The 25,351-nt window shown below is 42.3% G+C and overlaps 1 protein-coding gene across 1 annotated transcript; it reads right to left on the bottom strand.

The window, feature by feature from the left end:
• Positions 1–279: 279 nt before the first annotated feature.
• On the bottom strand, positions 280–7,169 carry LOC146701118 (uncharacterized). The gene is made up of 3 exons (XM_085467436.1): positions 7,104–7,169; positions 2,076–4,017; positions 280–1,712 (listed from the first exon to the last, which is right to left on the bottom strand). The coding sequence occupies exon 2, from the start codon at positions 3,889–3,891 to the stop codon at positions 2,077–2,079; it is 1,815 nt and encodes a 604-aa protein (XP_085323562.1). The 5' UTR covers positions 3,892–4,017; positions 7,104–7,169; the 3' UTR covers positions 280–1,712; position 2,076.
• Between the last annotated feature and the right edge of the window lie 18,182 nt (positions 7,170–25,351).

Genomic DNA, 25,351 nt, shown 5'->3' with positions numbered 1-25,351 from the left:
CAGAACACATGGATCAATGCATTCAATAAAAATATAACAGGAAACAGATTTCTTAATCAAACTGCTGGAACAAAGCTAACCACTCAACACAAACACTACAGTAGAACAGTTTAGAAAGCTTAAAATGTAACGAGAGGCACATTTTCATAGGTGCCTAATCAGATCTTTACAGAAGACTCCACCTGAACTCTGTGGAGCCTGATCTCAAAGATTTAAGTCTGACCCTGAAACCAGAAGAGGATCTTTCTGTCTCTGCAAGGCAAGGCAAGGCAAGGCAAATTTATTTGTATAGCACAATTCAACAACAAGGTGATTCAAAGTGCTTTACAGAGACATTAGAAACAAAAACAAATAAAAAGCATGATTTAAAATGGATTAAAACAAGCAAACAAACAAACTAAGTAAACACACACATTTCACACCTGTTCGCGCGATCTGAACCCTTATCGTAAGGGGAGCTACCAGTCCTTCTGTGGACGAGCTACTTTCTATTTTAAATTCCCTGAATTTAAAATACTCTCTAGACCCAGTCTAGACCCAGTTGGGGAGCTACCCAGAGCTCTAAACCCACTTAACAAACAAACAAAACAAACAAAACAGTATATAAAATCAAAACAGATAAAATCAGAAATAGATAAGATCAGTAGTTAGTGTAAGTTTTGAAATTTAAGCTTAAAAGTGTGGATTTGGTGCTTTATTCAAATGCAGCTGAGAACAGGTGAGTCTTCAACCTGGATTTAAATAAACTGAGTGTTTCAGCTGATCTGAGGCTTTCTGGGAGTTTGTTCCAGATATAAGGAGCATAAAAGCTGAATGCAGCTTCTCCGTGTCTGGTTCTGACTCTGGGAACTGATAAAAGACCGGATCCAGATGACCTGAGGGATCTGGAAGGTTCATACTGGGTCAGGAGGTCACTGACCCAGTATGCAGATTCACTGTGATCCAGAGATGGTAATGATTTCAGTCCTGCATCACGCTGATGTTTGCACAGAGGAGATAATTTAGTAAATGTTTTTGAACATTGGTAACAGTAAAACAGTTCCTTCATAATCATTATGCAAATTTTTACTCTGTGAATGGTACTCATGGCCATTGACCAGTGGTTGTTGATCAATGGTCATAAGAATTTGCATATTAATGATGAAGAAACTGACCTCACAGCCCATTGTTCACTCATTGGGCCGGTTTCATTCGTTATGCAAATGTACTGTTTACAAGATTAACTTAAAAGCGGGAATCAAGACGTAACAGTTTATTTGTAACATGGAATCGTTTGTGAGTGGAGTATGAACTGAGATTACTCAAACTCTTTCACAGATGAAGTTCTCTTTCATGTGTCTGCGTTCATGCTTAGTATGATCACATGATTGGGAAAAGGTTTTGTCACAGTGTCTGCACTTGTATGGTTTCTCTCAAGTGTGGATTCGTTTATGCTTTTCAAGCTGACGTGCACTGATGAAGGATGACCCACACTGATCGCAGACATGCTTTTTAACCCCACTGTGAATGAGTTCATATTGTTTGAAGTGTTTTGAAGTGGTGAAGCCTCTCCTGCATTGTTTACAGTAGTTCATTTCGTCTCCAGTGTGTCTACGTTGATGTATTTTCAGAGTCCTTCAATGACTTCATGTTTTTCCACAAAGGTCACAACAAAAGTCTTTCCCACAGCGATGACAGGGTTGAGAACTTGATCCATCTGTGTTGCTCTGCTTCTAAACAAAGACACAAAGACAGTGTAAGTCAGTCCGTCAACATTTTTATCCTGAACGTCGCCTGAAATAAAGAGCATCTCTGCCAAAGTCCAATTACATTTTACTGCTTACATTATCACACTCAGCTCAATTTAATGTGCTATAAAAACGATAAGAGTAAAAACATTAAATCAATACTAGTTTAATGCTACAATAACAGTAATACAATTCTCAAACACTATCCCTAAAAACCTGTGATCAGAGTCTGAATAATCATTCAGAGCTGCCTTTCCATGCAGTAGAATTGCTAACATGCTAACACAATTTGATGAGCAGAGTTGTTTCAAACAGTCGGGCTGACAAGATAAACATAAAAATACATACCTCACAGTAACTGCACTTGTAGAGTCTTTCTGGTGTGGATCTGTTGGTGTCGTCTCAGAGAATGTGGAGATTTAAAAGTCTTCTCACACAGGTCACATTTATAAGGGCTCTCCTCAGAGTGGGTAAACATGTGACATCGTAACTCTCTGTTTGTAGCAAAGGGTTTGCCACACTGATCACAACTGTACACATCATGTCTGGTGTGAATGCGTAGGTGTGTATTTCGCCTCCCTATCCGGCTGAAAGTTTTTCCACAAATGTCACAGCTGTATGCCTTAATTCCAGAGTGGGTAACTAGATGACTCCGTAAGCTGCTACTGTGAGTAAAAGCTCTGCCACACTGATCACAGCTGTACGCTTTAAGTCCACTGTGGATGAGTTGGTGTGTTTTTAAGTTTCCAGGTTGGGTAAAAGACTTTCCACACTCGTCACAGCTGAATGGTTTCTCTCCACTGTGGATCAGTTGGTGTGTTTTTAAGCTTCCAGACTTGGTAAAAGACTTTCCACACTCATCACAGCTGAACGGTCTCTCTCCAGTGTGGATGAGTTGGTGTGTTTTTAAGCTTCCAGACTGGGTAAAAGACTTTCCACACTCATCACAGCTGAACGGTCTCTCTCCAGTGTGGATCAGTTGGTGTGTTTTTAAGCTTCCAGATTGGGTAAAAGACTTTCCACACTCATCACAGCTGAATGGTCTCTCTCCAGTGTGGATCAGTTGGTGTGTTTTTAAGCTTTCAGATTTGGTAAAAGACTTTCCACAGTCGTCACAGCTGAACGGTCTCTCTCCAGTGTGGATCAGTTGGTGTGTTTTTAAGTTTCCAGAGTGGGTAAAAGACTTTCCACACTCATCACAGCTGAATGGTCTCGCTCCAGTGTGGATCAGTTGGTGTTTTTTTAAGCTTCCAGATAAGGTGAAAGACTTTCCACACTCATCACAGCTGAACAGTCTCTCTCCACTGTGGATCTGTTGGTGTGCTTTCAGAGAATGTGGAGATTTAAAAGTCTTCTCACACAGGTCACATTTATAAGGTCTCTCCTCAGAGTGGGTAAACATGTGACATCGTAACTTTCTGTTTGTAGCAAACTGTTTGCCACACTGCTCACAGCAGTACACATCATGTCTGGTGTGAATGCGTAGGTGAATATTTCTGTACCCTACATGGCTGAAAGTTTTTCCACAAAAGTCACAGCTGTATGCCTTAATTCCAGAGTGGGTAACTAGATGACTCCGTAAGCTGCTACTGCGAGTAAAAGCTCTGCCACACTGATCACAGCTGTACGCTTTAAGTCCACTGTGAATGAGATGGTGACTTTTTAGGGCTTTCTTCCAGGAAAAAGACTTTCCACACAAGTCACAGCTGAACGGTCTCTCTCCAGTGTGGATGACCTGATGGATTTGTAGTGAATCCTTCTTAAGAAAATCCTTCCCACACTCTTCACAGCTGTACGCTTTAACTCCACCGTGGATCAGTTGGTGTGTTTTTAAGCTTCCAGACTGGGTAAAAGACTTTCCACACTCATCACAGCTGAATGGTCTCTCTCCAGTGTGGATCAGTTGGTGTTTTTTTAAGTTTCCAGAGTGGGTAAAAGACTTTCCACAGTCTCCACAGCTGAACGGTCTCTCTCCAGTGTGGATCAGTTGGTGTGTTTTTAAGCTTCCAGAGTGGGTAAAAGACTTTCCACAGTCTCCACAGCTGAACGGTCTCTCTCCAGTGTGGATCAGTTGGTGTCTTTTTAAGTGTCCAGATTGGGTAAAAGACTTTCCACACTCGTCACAGCTGAACGGTCTCTCTCCAGTGTGGATGACCTGATGCATTTTTAGGGAAGCTTTCACAGTAAAATCTTTCCCAAACTTGTCACAGTTGTATTTTTTTCTTCCACTTCTTTCTTCAACGAATTTGTCGGGCTCCTGAGAGCGCTGACTTCTCGATCCACGTTGGTCCTGCAGTGACAGAGATACAAACAGAGGCAGTGAGTTGTGGGAAATACATTATTCTAACCGGCCTTTTATTAGTGGTATTTTGTGACCTTTTATTAAATAAGTAGTTACACTTATTTTCATACACACATTGCAAATGTGCTCATGAGAGTTGGCATTCAGTCTTTTGAGGGTCAATGCAAACACACTTACAGACACAGATAAATAATAGACTTGTTTCTAGGGCAAAGGTGAGAGACATTTGGCCTGCAAAGTGCCTGTACGCCTGCTCAGTGAGATTAGCACAGGATGTCACAGGAGAAAAAAAAGCAGGAAACACAGAAGCTGTGTCCCAAAACGTCGGCTGCATCCTTCGGAGGACCCCGGCCTTCGCGGTCTACGTGGGCCGGGTCCTTCAAAGACCGAGAAGGCGGGAAGTGCGAGGTTGCGAAATGGGATAGTCTAGCCTTCAAATTTGCGTCACCGCTGTCTTGGTGGAGTTTAATAAACTCGGCCGTCTGCTCCTTGCTATCTAAAATATAACAGGACACTGGCATAAATTCTCGACCGTCTCACACTTCTGTTTAATCAGTTTTCTGTTTAACGTTTATTCAGCTGTGTGAAAATCCCGGAGGAACCCACCCGATGGATTAATAAAGTTTTATTTACTCTAATAATCTAATAACTTTGATTTCAGCCAAACCGATTTACTCTGGAACAAATAAAACAATGAAAAAAGGCAAACAATTACATTTTTAAGTTGTCCAAGTGACTTATATATCATGTTTAACTTGAGTAGCGAAAAAGCGGGGGTCTGAAAACGATGAAGCCAGGAGTCCGCTGCTCTCGCCGGCTGAAGTGACCATTGAACCCCCGGCTTGCTATCGAGCTGGTGGGTAACAGACGTCTCCAAAAACGTTGGCACATTTTTGCAAATATGCGATGTCTTGATAAACCGAGCAGATATTTGTATTTTACACAGCTACAATCTCGCCTGAAAATATGTTAAAAGTTGAGTAATAAGAGTAATAAGACTAATTTTAAAACTTAGCAGCGGCCGCCATTGTTGGCAGCTGAAATTTGGCTGTCCCGCGCTATGAATTCTGGGATATGGTGGGCCACGAAGGACACACCCGACACATCCTTCAAATTCGGGGAAATGAAGGACGCATTTGTCGGCCGCATTTGAAGGAGTCGACGAATTGGGACAGCCTTCGTCGCCTGGCTGTGACGTAATCGGCCTTCAAATGCGGCCTCCGGAGGATGCAGCCGACGTTTTGTGACACATCTATAGTGTGAGACGGTGAGGAAGTGTTATACAAGTCAAGAGAGTTAAAAAAGGAAATGTGTCTAACTGTTTCTAACTGTAACTGACGCATATTATGTCTGCTTACGTATTGTGACGCTGGACTTTAATATACAAAAGTAGTGTGATGTGTGCTTCCTAGTTAAGACCTCTGTAAGTGAGTGACGCTGCAGACCTCTCCCGCGTACGTGTAATCAATAAATCATTGTTTGACTGGACTTCTCTGGAGTGTTGGTTGTTTTTTCTCGAACTCAAATAAAAGGATCGGGACAGTGTGAAATGCAGTCGTGAAACAAACTGAACCTTCAAACTCCCTCCATTAACACTAGTTGTAAACCCGAGGCTGGTAGTGATGTGAAGTTCATGAACAAGTTTGCTCTAAGAGTCCATTCTTTGTAGTGAACGAGACAAACTGGCTTCTGTCACGAGAAGATAAATAACCCCCCCTTACCCCACCCGTTTCAACATATCTACATGCATTTGTGTGTGTGTGTGTGTGTGTGTGTATATATATATATACACACACACACACACACACACACACATATATACACACACATACATACATACATACATGTACACTTTTTTTTATGCGGGCACAGGAAGATGCGGTTGCTGAACTTGGACACAGCTAGGTACAGCAAGCTGCTTCTTCTTCTTATGGGTTTTATGGCAGCTGGCATCCTTGTACATGCAGTGCTGCCATCTTCTGTTTCAGTCCGTTATTACAATCTTTAAACCTACTGCTTATTCCTGCGTCTTTTGGGATCTTAAATAGCTTCAAACGACGTATCGACTATTAAATTAGTTTTGATTGTTGACGTAATCGTGACTAGTTGACTAATCGTGGCAGCCCTAATATATATATATCAATATTTTTCAATACACGTGTCCATATTTATGTCTCCAGATTGTTTGTATAGTGAGCCTTTAAGACTGTACTCTTGGAACAGTTTTTATTTTTGCTGCTTTTGTCTTACACTGTCAAATAAACACAGATTTGCAGCGTTTGTGTCATGGTCCTGGGTCGTTGACCCAGCGTTTTGTGTTTATTCTGATTTGTTTAGGGGTTAACCTGAAGTTTGGTGTATTGTCAGCCCTACCTGTGTCTGTCCTTGGTGCTCTGTTCATGTCCCCGTGTAGTGTTGTAAATCAGTCTGTGTTTCCTGTTTTACTTTGAAGGCTCGTGTTCTGGATTTCCTGTTCCATTCTGAAGGTCTGTATCTGTGTCATTGTGTTCAGCTTGTGTCCTCCAGTCATTATGTGTATTCAGATCAGCTGTTCTTCCCTCCTGTGTGCGATCACCCGATTACCGTGTGTGTGTATATATAGTGGGTGTCGGTCTGTGTTTGTTGTCGGCTCGTCTGCGTTCATCCATGTATCACTGCGTTATCTGCGGTCCTCCGTGTATCTCTGCATTCCTCTGTATCTCTGCATTCATCTGCGTTCTATGGTGTTTCGTTCCACCTCTGTGAATAAACGTCACTCATATCATCAGTTTGCTGCATCTTGGGTCCTCCTTTTCCTCCACACCACACGGCTCCCTCCGCCAGCCGTGACAGTTTGTATGTGTGTGCAAAAGGAAATCTGCCAGGCCTCAAAGACAATGGGTGCTTTGCACAACAAAAGCAGGATGTGAATCGAGCATATGACCTGTACAAATCTCAGCAGGGGTGATTAACACCTCGGGACTTTCACCAGAAAATAAAAAAGTCAGAAATTCTAGTAGGTGTTGGGTTCAGGGGATTTCTGCAAATTTGCGCAGGGTTAGTAAATCAAGTGTTGAAGTTAGCTCGGTGCTTACCTTTAGATGAGCCCACAAACCGAGAGAAACTCCGTGATGAAGCTGGAACTCTTTCCAAACACAGGAAACAGATCAGGGAGCAGAGACCCACGTGGTTCACGCGGATCTCAGCTACGATCCAGGAGACAAGGTTGGGCGGATCGATGCAGATATTTATCCAGATGTTGGTAGTGGTTGTTGATCGATACGTTAGTTTGTTTCTCTCCTGTAGATTTACTTCTTTAATCGCTGTGGATGAAAAAGCAGCTCTGTCTGTGTGAGCACCTCTTCTTATGCGGCAGACGCACTTTGCTCCGCCCCCTTCTTCCTGCCCTGCTGGGATTTGTTACTGTGCCGTCACGTGACTCAGATGCGCTCAGAAGACGCATTTGGACTGCAGAGAGTGAGAAAGAGGAGCAACGTGGAGATATTTTATGACTGTAATTTAAAATGCTGGAGAACAGATGGAAGGCGTGTCAAGCCACAGGGGACCACAACAAGCTGTAGAGTTCAGCTTATTTTTTCACACCTCAGTTAAATGCTTTGACTGAAGTCTCACTGCACACACTCAAACTTAGTGTTTGTGTACACCTTGGTCATTATAACCTGACACTGATCAGTGCTGCTCTGACGATCACACTCACATCCATGTAATCATTTAACTGGGCTGATCTGGAGTTACTGCACAATGCTGAATGTGTCCTTACAGTACAGGGAATAACTCTCTCTGTGTTCCTGTAGAGAAAGAAAGAAAGACTCACTCATGCTTTTCCACACATGTGACAAATTCAAAAAGCTAAACTACACATTGTTGTACTCTTTTAGGATGGAACAGCTTTCAGATTTATTTACTCTTAAAAGGATAAAATATGTTTTTAAGAATTTTGCATTCAAGACGAGAATGTTTAAATAAGTCATGTAAATGAGAATTTCAAAGTTGGTGGCTGCAGTATATACAAATTGGTGTATCTCAAAAATAAAACTATGAAGACACTCAAAATTAATTTGGAAACTGTTTTATGCAACTTTTTTACATTTCCAATTTTGAGGGATGAACCTCTGAAATTTCTTTAACGAGAAATTTGTGTAAAAATAAACATTTGGGATATAATGGTTGTATTGATGTATAGCAACTTGAAATACTCCCAGAAATGGCACTACAACATGTAAAAATATAACGATAAGCTCAGGCAGACTTGGTTCTGTGGTAGGTCTAAAGGGTTAAACTGCTTCCTCACATCTGCTTCATGAATATGAAGGGTTGTAGTGGGAGAAGGTGGTGTGAAATCCTCATAGCTGTGGAGTGAGGGGGGAGCTCCTGTGGGTGAAGTCTTTGATGGTGGTGATGGCTCTGTGCTGGTGGGAGTGGGGAGGTGGGGGGGATGATGGACCAAAGTGTCTCTATTGTTGGGGAAGGTGGAGGTGTCAAGGCTGCTTGACGTCTCATCAAACCAGCAGTAAAGGTCGTTGAGGGTGTTGGCCAGCAGCAGGTCGTCAGTGGAGTGGGGCTGTGTGCTTATATCCTTACTCTCATTTCCCTTAGCGTATCTGTAACATGCAACTTCTGTCGGTGCTGTGCTACTGGAAACTGAATTTCCCGGAGGAACCGAGCCGAGGGATTAATAAAGGTCCATCCATCCATCGGACATTTGCGCACATGCTTAAAAATTTCATTGACCCCATTTCCTCCAAAGTAAAATTCTAGCTGCACATGTCCATGAAAATTTCTCCCACTGAAATGAGAGCCAGCACTGTTTTGCAGTATGTTTTAAGTTACATTGTTTTGAGTTTGTCATAAATATTTACTGCACAGTTTAAAGCACTTCTGAGTTTTCCTGAATATTGAGTCTTTTTTGTGGTCAATTGTTTGTACCAAAATAATTGATTCGTTTTGGCGTTTTCAGTGTTCCAAGTGACTTCTCAGTAAACAGTACATTTGCACACTGAAAACAGCCCACGGAATGAACAATGGGCTGTAAGGTCAGTTTCTTCATCATTAATATGCAAATCATGACCATTGATCAAATTCAACGAGTACCCTTCACAGAGAGTTGGGGAATGGCTGCAATCCCAGCATTGTAAGATGGTGAAAGATGTACCCTTAGGGTTAGGGGCTCCAGATTGGATCATGGAGGTAGTGGACCCCCTGCCCTGCAATAATACATACAAAACCCAACAATCCCTTTGGTGACAATGGGAAGGAAAATCTCGCTTTTAACAGGAAGAAATCAAAAAATCTCCGACAGAACCAGGTTCAGGTTCTTCTTTCACCCCACAGACGGTTGGGGTGAAAGAAGGAAAACAGGATAAAGATATGCTGTGGAAGACAGACAGAGATTAATAACAAGTATGATTGAATGCAGAGAGGTCTGTTAACACATAGTGAGTGAGAAAGCTGACTGAGGAAGAAATACTCAACACATCATGGGAATCCCCCAGCAGCCTACACCTATTGCAGCATAAATAAGGGAGAATTCAGGGTCACCTGGTCCAGCCCTAACTATATGTTTTAGTAAAAGGGAAAGTTTGAAGCCTAATCTTCAAAGTAGAGATAGTGTAGAGTAGAGAGTATCTGCCTCACCAATCCCACTGGAAACTGGTTCCACAGAAGAGGGACCTGAAAACTCAAGGCTCTGCCTCCCATTCTACTTTTAAATACTCTAGGAACAACAACTAAGCCCTGTCAGTATTGCAGCATTTTGGATTAACTGCAGGCTTCTCGGGGAGCCAAGACCAAAACCCAAACCCAAAGTGGGTTTTGGTCAGTGGTTGTTGATCAATGGTCATGAGAATTTGCATAATTATGATTGTCTGCGAAGGTTCTCAGTCATCCAGGTCATCGTAGTCAAAGGAGCTTGCAAAGAAAAGCGTCTGGACTTCTTCAGTTAAAGAAGTCCAGACGCTTTTCTTTGCAAGCTCCTTTGACCATAATTAAGATTAAGGAACTGACCTCCCAGCCCATCGTTCCTTCAGTGGGCTGGTTTCAGTCATTATGCAAATGTCCTGTTTATAAGATTGAAACCTGCAGTCAGCTGAGACTGAAGAAGTCACCTGGATGAGTGACGACGTTCTCCCACAAAACGCTACGTCCAGATGAACACAATCAACTTTTGGAGATTTATTTTCCTGGATGATTGAGAATGCATCAAGACGATATATTGTGGTGGTTAATGTGCACCTCTTGGTGATTTGGGAGAATCATGTTTTTAATCATGTTGTGGATTGAATGTTGGGTTTTATTTTATTTTGTCTACAGAAGTTTTTCTCACCTGTGATCGTTCAGATTGATTTGTTGGATTGACTTGAATCACGAGAAGGTTTAAAGCTGCTCCTCCCCCAAAAAGAATAAAGTATAATCATGAAGAATGTAATAATGTCTTCCTGTGTCAAACACAGCTGCAGTCAAAGCCAGGAAGGAAAGCTGGTTAAAACTGTTGAAAGGCCCATCGAGGGAATTCAGATGTTCTGTTCAGTTTTCTTTCTATAGTGAAAGTTCACAGCAACAGTCGTCTTAAACTGCTTCATGTTGTGATCCACTGTATGGTTTATGATGGAGACACTGAGTCTGGTTCAGCTGCTTTGTTGGATTCTGTATGTTAAAGAGTCTGTTTACATGGTGGAGGTGGTGGGGGCTGAAGGTGTTGAAGTGGGTGCGGTAGGGCAGATTATTTATCTCCTTGTGGCAGAAGCCAGTTTGTCTCGTTCGCTACAAAGAATCGGCTTGTAGAGCAAACTTGTTCATGAACTTCACATCACCAGCCTGGGGTTTACAACTAGTGTTAATTGAGGACGTTCGAAGGTTCAGTTTGTTCCACGACTGCATTTCACGACTGCCTGTTTGTATCTCTGTCACTGGAGGACCAACGTGGACCGAGAAGTCAGCGCTCAAAGCTTGGGAAAGTCAGTCTTTTACGCAGACTTCAAACTTAAAAACACACCAGTTAAAGCGTACATGTGATCAGTGTGGCAGAGATTTTACTCACAGTAAGAGCTTACAGAGTCATCTAGTTACCCACTCTGGAATTAAAGCATACAGCTGTGTGGAAAAACTTTAAGCCGGATAGAAAGCCAGTAGTAATATAGCTGTACTTTTTTTTATTGTTCTCATTTTTCAGAGGGAGACATGCAAGCATGGGACCTCTCAGACTCGCCAGACTCCCCACCACCATGGTTGCCAATCCAGACCCCACCACCTCCCCCCACCCCCTCCCCCCCACAGTTGTGCAGGATCCTACAGGATCAGGTCTGTGTGAGGAAACTATTATCGACATCAAGCTTGCAACCAACCACCTGGTGATGTTGGCGCTAAACGCCTTTCTACAGGAAACATGCTACGGATGTCAAACAGCTCATCCCAGTCAACTGCAACACAGCTGCTTGCTAAGCATGTCTGTTATACCCAGCGCATAAATGTCTGTATGTCTATGGAACGCCAGGACTGCCATAATGAATTAATTAAATACACCATTAAATAATTAATTAAATGTGGCAATAATTAATTAAAATTGGAATTAATTAATTAAATAAATAGTTATGACACATGTAATTAATTAATTATTGACACATTTAATTAATTATTTATGTATTTCACATTTTAATTAATTATTGACACATTTAATTAATTAATTATTGACACATTTAATTAATTATTTATGTATTTCACATTTTAATTAATTATTGACACATTTCATTAATTATTGACACATTTAATTAATTATTTAATGATATATTTATTTATTTCATTTTGGCAGTCCTGACGCCTGGCTCTCATCATGAAATAATTTTATCTGTCAGCCTCACCCATCAAACTCAGGGGGCGGGGTTAACGCTGATCGAGTCAAAACCATTGCTTTGGCCTGGTGGCCATTGTTTCTTTTTTTTTTTTTTTTTTTTTTTTTTTTTTTTTTTTTTAAAATGACATCAGAAACAGCAGTATGCGACATTACGTGATGGCAGAGCTTCAGTTCATCCTTTGTCATTTTTTTTTTTTTTTTTTTTTTTAATAAATAGGACAGGGGGAATGAATGAGAGAGAGAGGGGGAGAGAAAGAAAGAAAACCCAAGGGGAGAAGAGACGGTGAGAAAGGGGGGGGAAGAGAGACAAAAAAAAAAAAAAAAAAAAAAACTCCTGGGTCACCTGTATGGAGAAAAAACAAACAAACAAACAAACAAACAAACAGAGGAGACAGCAAACAACAAAGAGCAACATAATAATAGAGAAAACAAAGCACCATCACAATAAACTAGCTAGTCATAGATATCAGTATTTACTAAGTAATAAACGATATTGTGCAGCACGCAAGATAGACAGCGCACAGTGTGCTTTGAGGCAGCAGCCAAGAAAGCTTTAGTCCGCGTCTGTGAATACCCATGTGTGCATACCTGTGTGGATCAGCATGCTTGCATTCCAAAGGTTTCTCCATGTAATGATCTGCTAGGGAGTGTGGGGGGGCCACAGCCCCGTCCTCCAGGGTGTGAAGCGGGTATGGAGGAGATCAAAACTCCAGACATCCAGAGGCCCCCAGAACACAAGAGACCATGGAAGACCAACAGAGGGGCAGCCGCGCCACTGTTCCTTATACAAAGACTTCGCTTGCAGAATTTTGAACACAGTAACAAATCAGGTCGATTTCTAGCTAACCAGCTAAAAATAAATAAAGAAAAAACAACTATATGTGCTGCTAAAGATTTATCGGGGAACACAATATATGATCCTGGAAGAATAAACAACATTTTTAGGGATTTCTATGAAACTTTATACTCACCACAAATAAACCCATCTAAAAATGAAATTGATCTGTTTCTTGACAACGTAACTCTTCCAAAATTACTAGACAGTCAAGCAATGGAATTGGATTCGCCACTGACGCCAAGTGAACTCCAGGAAGCCCTGATAAGTATGCCCAATAATAAGGCTCCAGGTCCAGACGGCTTCCCTGCAGAATTCTACAAAGAATTCTGGACAATTTTGGCACCAGTATTCCACAGCATGTTGCAGGAAATCGAGGAAAAGGGCAGACTACCACCAAATATGAATTCTGCCAACATTAGTCTCCTGCTAAAACCAGGCAAAGACCCTTTATTTCCCTCAAGCTATCGTCCAATTTCTCTTTTAAATGTAGACCTTAAAATAATCTGCAAAGCTCTCTCAAAGAGATTAGAGAAAATGACCCCCCTCTTAATTCACCCTGACCAAACTGGTTTCATAAAAGGTCGGCACTCCTCAACAAACACTCGTAGATTACTTAATTTAATAGACTACTCATACGATAAAAACATCGAAGCCATAATATTATCTCTAGATGCAGAAAAAGCATTTGACAGAGTTAATTGGAAATTTTTATTCGCAACTTTACACAAATTTGGTTTTGGAAACTCTTTCATAAACTGGATAAGAATATTATACAATTCCCCAACGGCTCGTATCAGAACAAATGACCAGACATCCTCCAGCTTCTGTCTCCTGAGGGGCACCAGACAGGGATGCCCACTCTCCCCCTCACTTTTTGCAATTTTTATCGAACCTCTAGCAGCAGCATTTAGACAGGCTACAACAATTAAGGGCATAAAATGTAAGAACATAGAACATAAAATCAGTCTCTATGCGGATGATGTGTTGCTTTTTCTGCAAAACACACAAACCAACCTCTCTGAGGTAATTACTTTAATAAACTGGTTTTCAAGAGTTTCAGATTATTCAATTAACTGGCCAAAATCTACAGTTCTCCCCATTAACTGCTCCTTCCATAATTCTTCCTCTGCCCCACTGCAATCCGGAAATATTAAATATTTAGGTATTAATATCTCTCCTAAGCTTTCAGACTTAACTAAACTAAACCACATCCCACTTCTAAAGAAAGTAGAAGGCGATCTGACTAGATGGAAATCTTTACCCATATCACTCATGGGAAGGGTCGCCACTATAAAAATGATGATCTTGCCAAAAATAAATTACTTATTTTTGATGATCCCTAACAAACCATCACAAGATTGGTTCAGATCTCTGGATTCATATATTTCCAAATTCCTTTGGAAAGATAAACCCCCGCGTATTAGCTTAAAAACGCTACAAAGAACCAAGGATAGAGGAGGATTAGATCTGCCTAATTTTCACCAATACTTCTTAGCCAACAGGCTTCAGTTCATCTCAGAATGGTTAAAACATACCTTCTTAGTTGAGCCCTGGCTAGATGTTGAACAGGCACTATGCAAGGATCTAGAGATTTCAGACCTACCATTTATTAGCTCAAACATCAAAAGACATGAATGCTTTAAAAGTATCAACATCAGCTTTTCTCTAACAGCATGGTGGGAGTTTCTAAAAATAACGGAGTCTTCATTAATCCCATGCAAACGTACACCTATCTGGAATAACCCTGACATATTACAAAACAATAATATGATTAATTTCCCAGAATGGAGTTGTAAAGGAATTAAATACTTAGAACATATATTAGAGGGAACAGAATTTATTCCATTTGACAGACTAGTTGAACAATATGGGATCAACAAGACAAGGTTTTTAGAATATCAACAAATTAAATCCATAGTAAAAAAGAAATTTAACCTCAGTCAAGTTGAATTACAAACACCACTAAGTGCGGCACATTTTCTTACTCTTAAATCCCCCAAATTATTATCTAAAATATACAGAACACTTTCTAAATTAGATGAATCAATATCCCTTCCTACTGCAAAGTGGGAAGCAGATTTATCAGTCAACCTAGACCAAAACTTCTGGTCTCAGATTTGCTTAAAAACTTTTAAATTAATTAAAAATCCCAGTCTGCAATTAATACAATACAAAATACTTCATAGAGTGCACTATACAGGTCATCGGATGTTCAAGATGGGCTTTACATCTTCCAACAACTGCTCACACTGTCAAGGCAATACACCAGACAATTACATCCACGCTCTTTGGTTCTGTCCACCAGTGCAAAAGTTTTGGCGCGAGATATGTGAAGACTTATCAAAATGTCTGAAATGTAACATTCCAACCTCCCCCTTAGTGTGTTTGTTGGGCAGCTTAGATAATGTCACTTCAGAAAAGAATATAGCCCATATGATCTTCACTGCCCTATGCATAGCCAAGAAAACAGTCCTCATGAACTGGAAAAATAAAAATAATCTTAATTCTAACCAATATAGAAATTATCTATTAGATTACATTAGTCTTGACACAGCCTCTGCCACCACATCAGATCAATTGCTCTGGGCCCCTTTTATCAGCTCCATCACCTAGTGGGGGTGGGGGGTCATAGTTTGGTCCCGCCTTCACTGTTGTGATTGGTGAGGGGGTAGGGACAGGCTTAGGGCGTCGGGGGGTTCCCCGGAGGCATCTTCCTTGGGGGGCTCAACCCGGGGTAGCGGTCACGTCCGGTTGAGGGCTCTGTTGGCTCTCAGGTGACTGTTTCCTCGCGGCTGCGTGCAGCGGGGCTAGGGGAGGGTCTGTGCTGACGGACGTGGGCTACTGACCTGGCAACCTGGCTGCCCCTGGGTGGGTCCGGGATGGGCGTGAGGTTCTGGGGGTGCTCCGTCTCTGGGCGGGGGCCCGGGCCGGGCCTCGGGGGCTCGGGTCCTGGTTGGTGTGTTGCCGGGGTTGTGGGCGGGTGGGTGCATGGGGGCCCGGCCCTGGAGCAGGGTGCCGCCGGTGCATCGAGCCGCCTGGGGGGCTCTTCAACTGGTGGGGGGGATGATCACATCTGGCAGGAGCTTTCTTCTCTCAGGAACTCTCTGCAGGAGGGGGAGATACAGGAGAGGTGGAGGAAGATCTCAGCCTGGGCGTTTACCGTCTTATGTAGTCTGGAAGATGTGTGGTTGGTGGGGTGGGTGCAGTTTTCTCTGTGGTGGGGTTGGGTGGACTGTCCAGGGCTCTGTGGAGCCGGGGGGCGCTACTGCACTGGGCCCCGGTCTGATGGGCCTGGGCCCCCCTTCCCTGGCGGGTCGCGGAGGGTGGGAGTGCCTACTGGGGTCAGCGGGGGAGCTGGCCCCAGGGAGGGGTTACCTGCCCCTCCCTTCCTTCCCTCCCCATCTCCAGCTGCCTCCCTCTTCCCGCTCCTCCACAACCACCCACACATGCAGGGCCTTGGAGTGGGGGTATGTCACCAGGGTGCAGAGGAGGCTACCCCCCCCCCTGTCCCCTTCTGGCTGCCTCTGCCTCAATTTTATCCCACAACTTAGACATTCACATTATTCACACTCTCATTACACATACATATAGGATCTTGGGGGTGGGCACAATCACGGAGTCCAAATCACCATCAGGGTGTATACCTCACCCCTGACGTCGTTGCCCACCTCTCAATTTTAAATACACTTAGTCATTGAGGGTTAGCAGGAGGGACTATGCGCTTACCTGCTGCTCCTTGGCAGGTAGCTCCATGCCCTCCTGGGTTTTAAATGCACCTTAGAACACATATGCATCAACACTACAATGAGCGGGTGGAGGGAGGTTTGGAGTCTTCTCCCACCCCCATTCTCTGCGGCCTGCTGGAGCGGGAGGGCTAGTAGGAGGAGTTGGCCGTCCGACTGCGGTCTGGGGTGTGGGGCCTCCCTGCTGCTGCGGAGTCGGGGTGGTCTGCCTCTCCCCACCGCAGGGAAAAGGGTAACACCACCTGGGTCTGGGTGCAATTCCCCCCTCCAGGGGCAAGGGTACCTAGACCCGGTTTGTAGAGTACGCTTGGGGAGTGTGATTGTGTGTACAGCGTCTCTTTATGTCTGTCTCCACGTTGGTTGAGTGTGGAGTGAGTGCATATGAGAGCATGAGGGTGGGAATGGATGTTTGTGTCTGTGTGTGCCTGTATGTCTGTGTCTATATGTCAGGTTGGGTATCAGACGCCACCTCTCTGGGGACACCTCAGGCCCTCCAAGGTTTGGAGGCCTATCTCCACCCACCACCACTTCCCCTGCCGGTGGCGGACTCCCTCAGGTGTCGGTGTGTTGGTGGTTCTTTGTGTCTGGGGGTGGGCGTCCGGGTACACACCGGCTCACTCCTTGGCGGCCGCTTGTCGGGGCCTGGGGCCTGGGGCTCGCTCGGGCCCCTTTGGAGGTGGGGTGCCCCCGGCCTCTCGGCCTAGGGCTCGGTCACTCAGGCGCAGCTGGGGGCCGGCGGAGCTCACGGGCGCGTCACTGCAACCCCCCCTGGCTTCTGCTCCGCGGCTGCTGAGTGAGCCCTCATCTGGGACTCTCCTCAGCTCTTACTGGAACAGTGGTGGCCATTGTTTCTAGCACACAACAACCGGCATGTGGAAGCTAACAGAACTGAGCTTTGAAAAACCCTGTTTGTGTGTTACCAAATACCGTTTTAATATTTTTTTAGCCGAGAATGTAGTGGTTTAATCTTCATGTGTCTGGTCGGTTTGTCAAGATACAGCCTCTTTGCAAAAGTGTTTCGATGATTTCGGAGATGTCGTCCCAGTCTCACGGCAAAGCGTGGGATAGACCCGCTCGCCTCGCAAGCAATCCCACCGACAAAGCGCAGGCCCCGGTACACAGCTGTAGTAACCCCCGCTGACTTCTTTTACTGAGGTTATATTTATCGATGTTTTATTTCCTGATGTTCTTATGTGTCCTACGTGTTTCAGTCGCCAATTCTGAATTATAACTAACATTAAAAACATGTTTAAGGAGGAGAGAGAGCAAATAAATCTGTTTAACATCTGATCTTTGGGTTTTTGTTCAGTAATCAGCGTGACCTGTGTATAAACACATAAAAGAGATAAAGTTGGTGTTTCCGTCATGTAGTAACTGCTGGCTTTAACTGTACAAAGGTTGTTCGACACTATGAAACACATACAGACTTCATGATGTTCGGCTAATATTTTTATTGTGAATATTAATCATGCTGACCTCGCTCTGTACACCACGCAGCGAGGTCAGCATATCCACGATATCCTCAGCTCCATGAGTTAACACAAAGTTTCCCAGCTGACTATCTAACTGCCAACTATTCCAGAGACGTGAAAATATACAGCATAAAGAAAAGTGTAAGAGACTCAGCAGCAGATTAGAATAACAGTTATACATTTAATGAATCACCAAATGAATCCAAGAAACGAGCAAACCTGTTCCGACAATTTGAATTTGTATTCCCTCAGCTGCAGACTCGCTGCTGTTTAAATGTTTGAAAAGGAAGATTAGATATAAAAAACGTCAAACATAGACTCAGTCTGCCTTCACATTTGATATGAGGCCAGCACGTATAGTGGCCTCAGCAGGCTATTACTGAAATACACGTGCTATATCTTAAACTATGATATAAACAGGGAGGTCCTATTAACATGTTTAGTTTTAAAGGACACCTTCCTGCCTTTAGTCTCATTCATGAGCAGTATTAGTTTTCTTCTAACATCCAGAAGTCTGCACAATGTGTTTCATAGTTTGTAACAAGCCTTTGACAGGTAAACATAACATGACCGAAAAAGCAAAAAAAAAGAAAAAAAAAAAGAGAGAGAGAGAGAGAGAGAGAGAGAGAGAGAGAGAGTGTTGAGATAAGAAGAGAAAATGCTCTCAATTATGGAGACAGGCAAATGGTTCATTTATGTTTGATGTGTGTTTATTCCTCCCTAAATATCGTCGGTGAAGTTTGCCATGCATGTCAGATTTTCCTGCGCATTTTTATACCTCTGCCAACAGAGAGAGAAAAAAAATCACATTCTAACAGACAGCTGGTGCTTAGAATACAGTTGAATAACTATTAAAAAACAGATGATATTTAGATGATAGTTCAGTCTAACACACGTGCCAGTGAACCATTAAACGTCTGTGAAACTATGCAGTTATGAAACGTAACTTTAACCTCAGCCAAACCGATTTGCTCAGTTGTAAATAAAACAGCGAAGTAAACGTGACCCGACAGACAGAACCTGAGTGAATGAAGTCCAGCGTTTAACCACTGAGAGCTAAAACTCAGCTGAGGTTTGAAAGCTGTGTGCCGGTGATTGGACATCAGCCGCTGATAAAGCTGTTCGCCTATAAAGTGCTCTGTAAGGAAACGAGCTCCAGCAGCTCTGCGCTCGGGGAAAACACTATATTTACTTATCTTGTGCAGAAAAATGCGCTGACATTGCGTTATATCGAGCACCGGCTGCCCAGTTAAACTGTGACTATCACCAGGTAACTAGGCGTGTTTCTTGAATTAGCAGCAGGTGTTAAACAGCTGACAGATGAGGAGGAGGATGCATGCAGGTAAACTGAGGGTCTGTTGAGCTGATCGCTGGTTTCGTGAGAAAAATGTCAGCTCGTTCTTTATGTTACAGAAGCACAGAGACACAAGACCAGGCGGAAAGAGACGATCGTTCGGTGAAAATGAGAATCTGCGAATGCAACATGTGGAACACGGAGAGTGGAATATGTAAACAAACCGGTTAACGTAACCCCCTCGGTGCACTCTGCATGCTAACTGTTAGCAGAGCTAGTGAAATCTCTGAAAACATCTGAGCACTTTTGCAAACATGTTCTATGTTGACAACCTGACCAGACATACGTCGCGACATTCGCGGCTAAAACACTGTTAAAAGTGTAGCTGGTGACAGAAAAACGGGGTATTTTAAAACTACACCACCACCATTGCTGCCTGTGATTTGATCTGCATTCTGGGATAACTGGCTGCCCCAAGTCTACACAAGCAATCGATTATCTAGGATCGACCTGTTTTGACTTACTTTGCACGGCAACCAATCAAATGTTAGAGAAGCTGCATGGGCAGCGTTAACCCCGCCCCCTGAGTTTGATGGGTGAGGCTGACAGATAAAATTATTTCATGATGAGAGCCAGGCGTCAGGACTGCCAAAATGAAATAAATAAATATATCATTAAATAATTAATTAAATGTGTCAATAATTAATTAAATGTGTCAATAATTAATTAAAAATGTGAAATACATAAATAATTAATTAAATGTGTCAATAATTAATTAATTACATGTGTCAATAATTAATTAAAATGTGAAATACATAAATAATTAATTAAATGTGTCAATAATTAATTAATTACATGTGTCATAACTATTTATTTAATTAATTAATTCCAATTTTAATTAATTATTGCCACATTTAATTAATTATTTAATGGTGTATTTAATTAATTCATTATGGCAGTCCTGGCGTTCCATATATGTCAGTGCTGATCATTCAAACCCTGTTTAAAATGTGACACACATGTTGTCCGAAAACAATTCCTCTAAATTTGCAAAGTTAATGATTTAAAAACATATTTTCGAATTTTTAGTTGCATGTCAAACATATGATAGACTCTTGAGCATGTTTATATAGCTACATTCACAATGGTATAACCATGCTAAATAAAAGATGCCTGTCAGGGAGTTTTTATTGTTTTATTTGCTTATGCTTCAAAAGTTATGTTATACATATTTCACCAGACACAGTTTTCTGTTAAAACAGGAAGCTGACCCTGTGACACTGACAAGAGACCAGCACAGAAATACATATCCGCAGAAGTTGACTTGCATTATATTATTCTTAGAAATTGACCTGCAACACACATACTCTGTGACACACACACACACACACACAGCTTGCATGCAGACAGACATCAGGACCTGCGTGACAGGAAATGTGATTATATTTGCATATTGACGATGTAACCTATAAAAATAAACGAATACTGCAGTTCGGTGTGATTTGCTCTGAGCTTTTCACCCGTGCAGCACGTTAACCTACACAAGTGTCTCATTGTTGTTTATTCACCTGACTGTTAACTGTAAATCTCTGACAATGCCCAAGCACCAATGCTCTCTAATGCAAGCCTCTGAACTGTATGTTGATAAGTACATGAAGCGTACCTCTACCTCTACAGCTGAAAACAGTTTGTATCCGCACTCTGAGGGTCTGCTGAATTGTTTTTAATACGGCACTTTTTACGAACTGCAGATGATGAAATCCTCTTTATTGGAGAAAGTGTCCCTAAGCTACTGTTGCTCATACTTACTGAGTTCCCTTGCTACTACCTTACTATGTCAGTAAACTTTTTGAAAAGGAAGCTGTTGTAGATTTAAAGAAACTTCTTAATTGAAGCAAAGGCAAAAAAAATTTGAATGAATTTTATGTGACTGTTCATATTAAAGCCAACAACAAGTGAAAATCCAAAACAGACTCCAATCCTTTGTATTACAGTTTTTTTTAATTTATTTTATTTTTATAGCCGCTAGGACACATTTCTCAATACTTAGGTCACTTTTGCAAAACTCTTCACACAATTCTCCTCACTGACCTTCAGCTTGGCAAAGCAGTTCATTTCACCTTCAAAATGCACTACAACTACCAAAACACTTCATTCAGGTCTCAAATAAACTCATTCTTCCAGAACACTAGCAAAGGTTGACAGCCGACAAACACACTTTGTCACCCACAAAACAATGACCTAAAAAACACTAACAACATGTAGCATTACACAGTGTTTTCTTGTGTAAAACAAGGACACATCTCTGTTTATAATTTCAATATATGTTACTGGAATGAATCAGACATCATGCAGAATTCGTTAATATTTGTTTATGTATTTTTATTTTTCTGCACTAAGTAATCCCAAAATACAAGAATTTGTATACACACCATCCACTGATACACATACAATAGTAATGCTATTCTACTCTGTCTTCTCTATTTGGCCACAGGTTCTCATCCACATCACATCTTATGTCATCTAGGGCAATACACCTAGGAAAGAATCTTCTGGCATGCCTGATCCATCCCTGGCAATCTTCTGCTGATATCTCCAGGCATCCAGCATCCATTGCATCCAGGAGGGACATCTGATCATGTGGATGATGGTCGTAAACCTTCCACCACCATGAGGAAAAGAATTCCTCTATGGGGTTGAGGAATGGAGAGTAAGGTGGGAGGAAAAGAGACTCCATTCTGGGATGGGCTGCAAACCACTCGGTGACTGCACGGGAGTGATGAAATGCCACATTGTCCCATACAATTATAAATGTTGGCTGATTCCTTCTCTCCGCATCCCTTTCCTCACCTAGCACAACCCTTCCATAGAGGTCATGCAGGAACGCAAGGAGCCGTTCCGTGTTGTATGGCCCAATCAGTGGTCTGTGTAGCAGCAGTCCATCAGTGGATGTTGCTGCGCACATTGTGATGTTGGCACCCCTCTGGCCCGGGATGTTCACTGTGGCGCTCTTCCCAATCACATTCCTCCCTCGTCGCCGTGCTTTGGCCAAGTTGAAACCTGCCTCATCCTCAAAGATGAAAATGTGGTGTGTTTGCCTGCCTTCAATCTCCATGACTCTCTAACATAAATCCACAAGGCAACATAAGCTGTTACAGTAGTAAATTTGTAAAAATTGTCTTTGTGTGTTTGGTTTTGTTCAAAAACAGATCTGTATTTTATTGTGATCTTACCTGGACATACTGGTTCCTGAGTTGCTTGACATGTTCAGAGTTCCTCTCAAAAGGCACAGTGTGCAACTGTTTCATCCTGACCTGATGTTTTTCAGGACACTAGAAATTGTTGTTATGCTTACACTGTGAATATTTGCGAAAGTAACGTTGTCTGCCAAGACTCTGTGTCTAATTTCAGTGAGTTTTATCCCATTGTTTCTGATGACCATATCAACAATGGCAGTTTCCTGCACATCAGTGAACATCCGTCCTCTCCCTCCTGTGTGAGGTAACCGTTGAGTCCTAAGCAGAAATGCAACAACAATTACACAAAAACTTATTTACTTCTGAAATGTGCAAATGCCCTTGCAGAATACAAGTTACCTGTTGGTTTGCCGAAAAAGTCTAACAATAGATGCCACTGTAGAGCGTTGCAGATTTGGCTGCACTCTCTGACCAGCCTCTCTCATTGAGTGACCATGATTTACTACATGATCAATTACAGTAGCTCTGATCTCATCTGAGACTACAGCTCTTGATCTTCCTCTTATTCTTCTTCCACCACGCATACGTATTCCTCGCCCCCTCCCAGCCACTCTTCTTCATCTTTCAGCCACTTCTCCATTTCTGGCTGGGTCCATGTTCACATCACAAAACAAACCTATTCAGCAGTTGTCTCCTTTTGTAATGAAATTGAAGGAGTAACACCTGTGTAGATGTTCATCTACAATGAGAATCAGCTGTGGCTGGTTAAACTGCATTTTTAGATTTACAGTTTTTCTGAATGCTTAAACCCTAACTGTGATTCCTGTAGCACAATCTCTAAAACTATTCAGACTTATAGCAAAACCACTCACTGAGTTTGCAAAACTAAAAGCACAAAACTGCTTTGCACTCAGTTTGCAATTTTGTAACACACACTTTGCAAAACTGTAGGCACAATTCACTGCACAACACTCAATTACCAAATTTCCAACACACTCCTAGCAAAAGTATACACATGTATGGCTATCATTAGTTTTTTACAGACACTAGGACACATTTCTCAATACTTAGGTCACGTTTGCAAAACTCCTCACACAGTGAGCACAACAGAAGTCTATGTGGGCTAAACTGAGGATCAGTTATCAGTGTTTTGGCACAAAATGCATTCAATGACTACATCTCTCAAATTTCATGAATTATTTTCTCACTCAGACACAACAACTGCCAAAAATCTTTGTATGTACAGGACATTTTGCATGTGCTTACATACTGTTTTCAAAACTGTTACAGTTTTTTTTCTGATTGCTTAAGCACATTTTTTGTAACTATTGGCTAATTTTGCAAAACTCTTCACACAAATAAGAAAACCTGTCACCCAATAATCAAAACATTGTAGTTCTCTTGCAAAAGCAAACACAGCTAGATTAACTCTTCACACCTTTGTAAAAATGGTGTTTCCGTATCAAACAGTACACACAAGCCATCATCTACTAAGCACACAATGCGCCAACTGCACACTGATGGTATGAATACAAAACACATCTGGCTTTTGCTTTCTCTGTGCAAAAGGTAGGCTATGTCAGTTTGAGCTCATACTTCTGTCATAGATCCATAAGCATAGAGGGATCCAAACTTCAAGTACTGCTGTTTATTCAAACACATCAAAACAAACACAAGTGTTTATTTCCAAGTATAGGATTATTTGCAATCGCCATAATGACTATATGGGTTACTTGGTCTGCAGTGAACATGCTTCCTCTGCCCCAGCATCTGGTCATCTAGCAATTCTGTAAAGTAACAATTTCAGTATTTTTACATCAATGGTGTTGGTGTGTTTCTCATTGGCATATGGCAGTGCTACAACTCTTTGTGCGAAGTGACTGTACTAACCGATTCTCATTTCAAGATGTCCTTATGGTACTTGCTACAGTGTAGCGGCTCGAGTTAGGCTGGACCCGTTGGCCAGCTACCCTCAGGGTCATTCCACGGTTGATTACATGGTCCACTATTGTAGCTCTGATGTCATCAGTAATTCTATTTCTTACTCTTCTTACCCTTCCTCTCCCCCCTCCTCATCCTCCTCTCCCCCCTCCTCGTCCTCCTCTTGGTCCTCCTTGTCCTTGTCGTCCTCTTCATCCTACTTCTTCACCTCCACGTCCTCTTCCTCTGCCTCCTCTACTTCTCACTCTTTCTGCTCCCTCCATTGTACTCCGCACACACAGCTTACCTGTATTATAGTGCTTAGGCTGATTGCAAAGTGAACTAATTATCTAAAAAAGTTTTCACATGTGAAAGTATGCCAGACAGTTGGCAAATTAGTGTTACAGTTTTTACCGAATGCCTAAACACTAACTGTGATTCCTGTAGCACAATTTCTAAAACTAGTCAGACGTATAGCAAAACCACTCACTGAGTGTGCAAAACTAAAAGCACAAAAACTGCTTTGCACTCAGTTTGCAATTTTGTAACACACACTTTGCAAAACTGTAGGCACAATTCACTGCACAACACTCAATTTCCAAATTTCCAACACACTCCTAGCAAAAGTATACACATGTATGGCTATCATTAACACTAATTTGCCAACTGTCTGGCACACTTTCACATGTGAAAACTTTCTTAGATAATTCGTTCACTTTGCAATCAGCCTAAGCACTATAATACAGGTAAGCTGTGTGTGCGGAGTACAATGGTGGGAGCAGAAAGAGTGAGAAGTAGAGGAGGCCGAGGAAGAGGACGTGGAGGTGAAGAAGTAGGATGAAGAGGACGACAAGGACAAGGAGGAGCAAGAGGAAGACGAGGAGGGGGCAGAGGAAGCATGTTCACTGCAGACCACGTAACCCATATAGTCATTATGGCGATTGCAAATAATCCTATACTTGGAAATAAACACTTGTGTTTGTTTTGATGTGTTTGACTAAACACCAGTACT

This window comes from Copadichromis virginalis, linkage group LG9, assembly GCF_057382275.1.
Source record: "Copadichromis virginalis isolate Kocher_CV1m ecotype Utaka linkage group LG9, C_Virginalis_male_GT1.1, whole genome shotgun sequence".
NCBI lineage: Eukaryota > Metazoa > Chordata > Actinopteri > Cichliformes > Cichlidae > Copadichromis > Copadichromis virginalis.
This window is presented reverse-complemented; position numbering and strand designations above follow the sequence as displayed.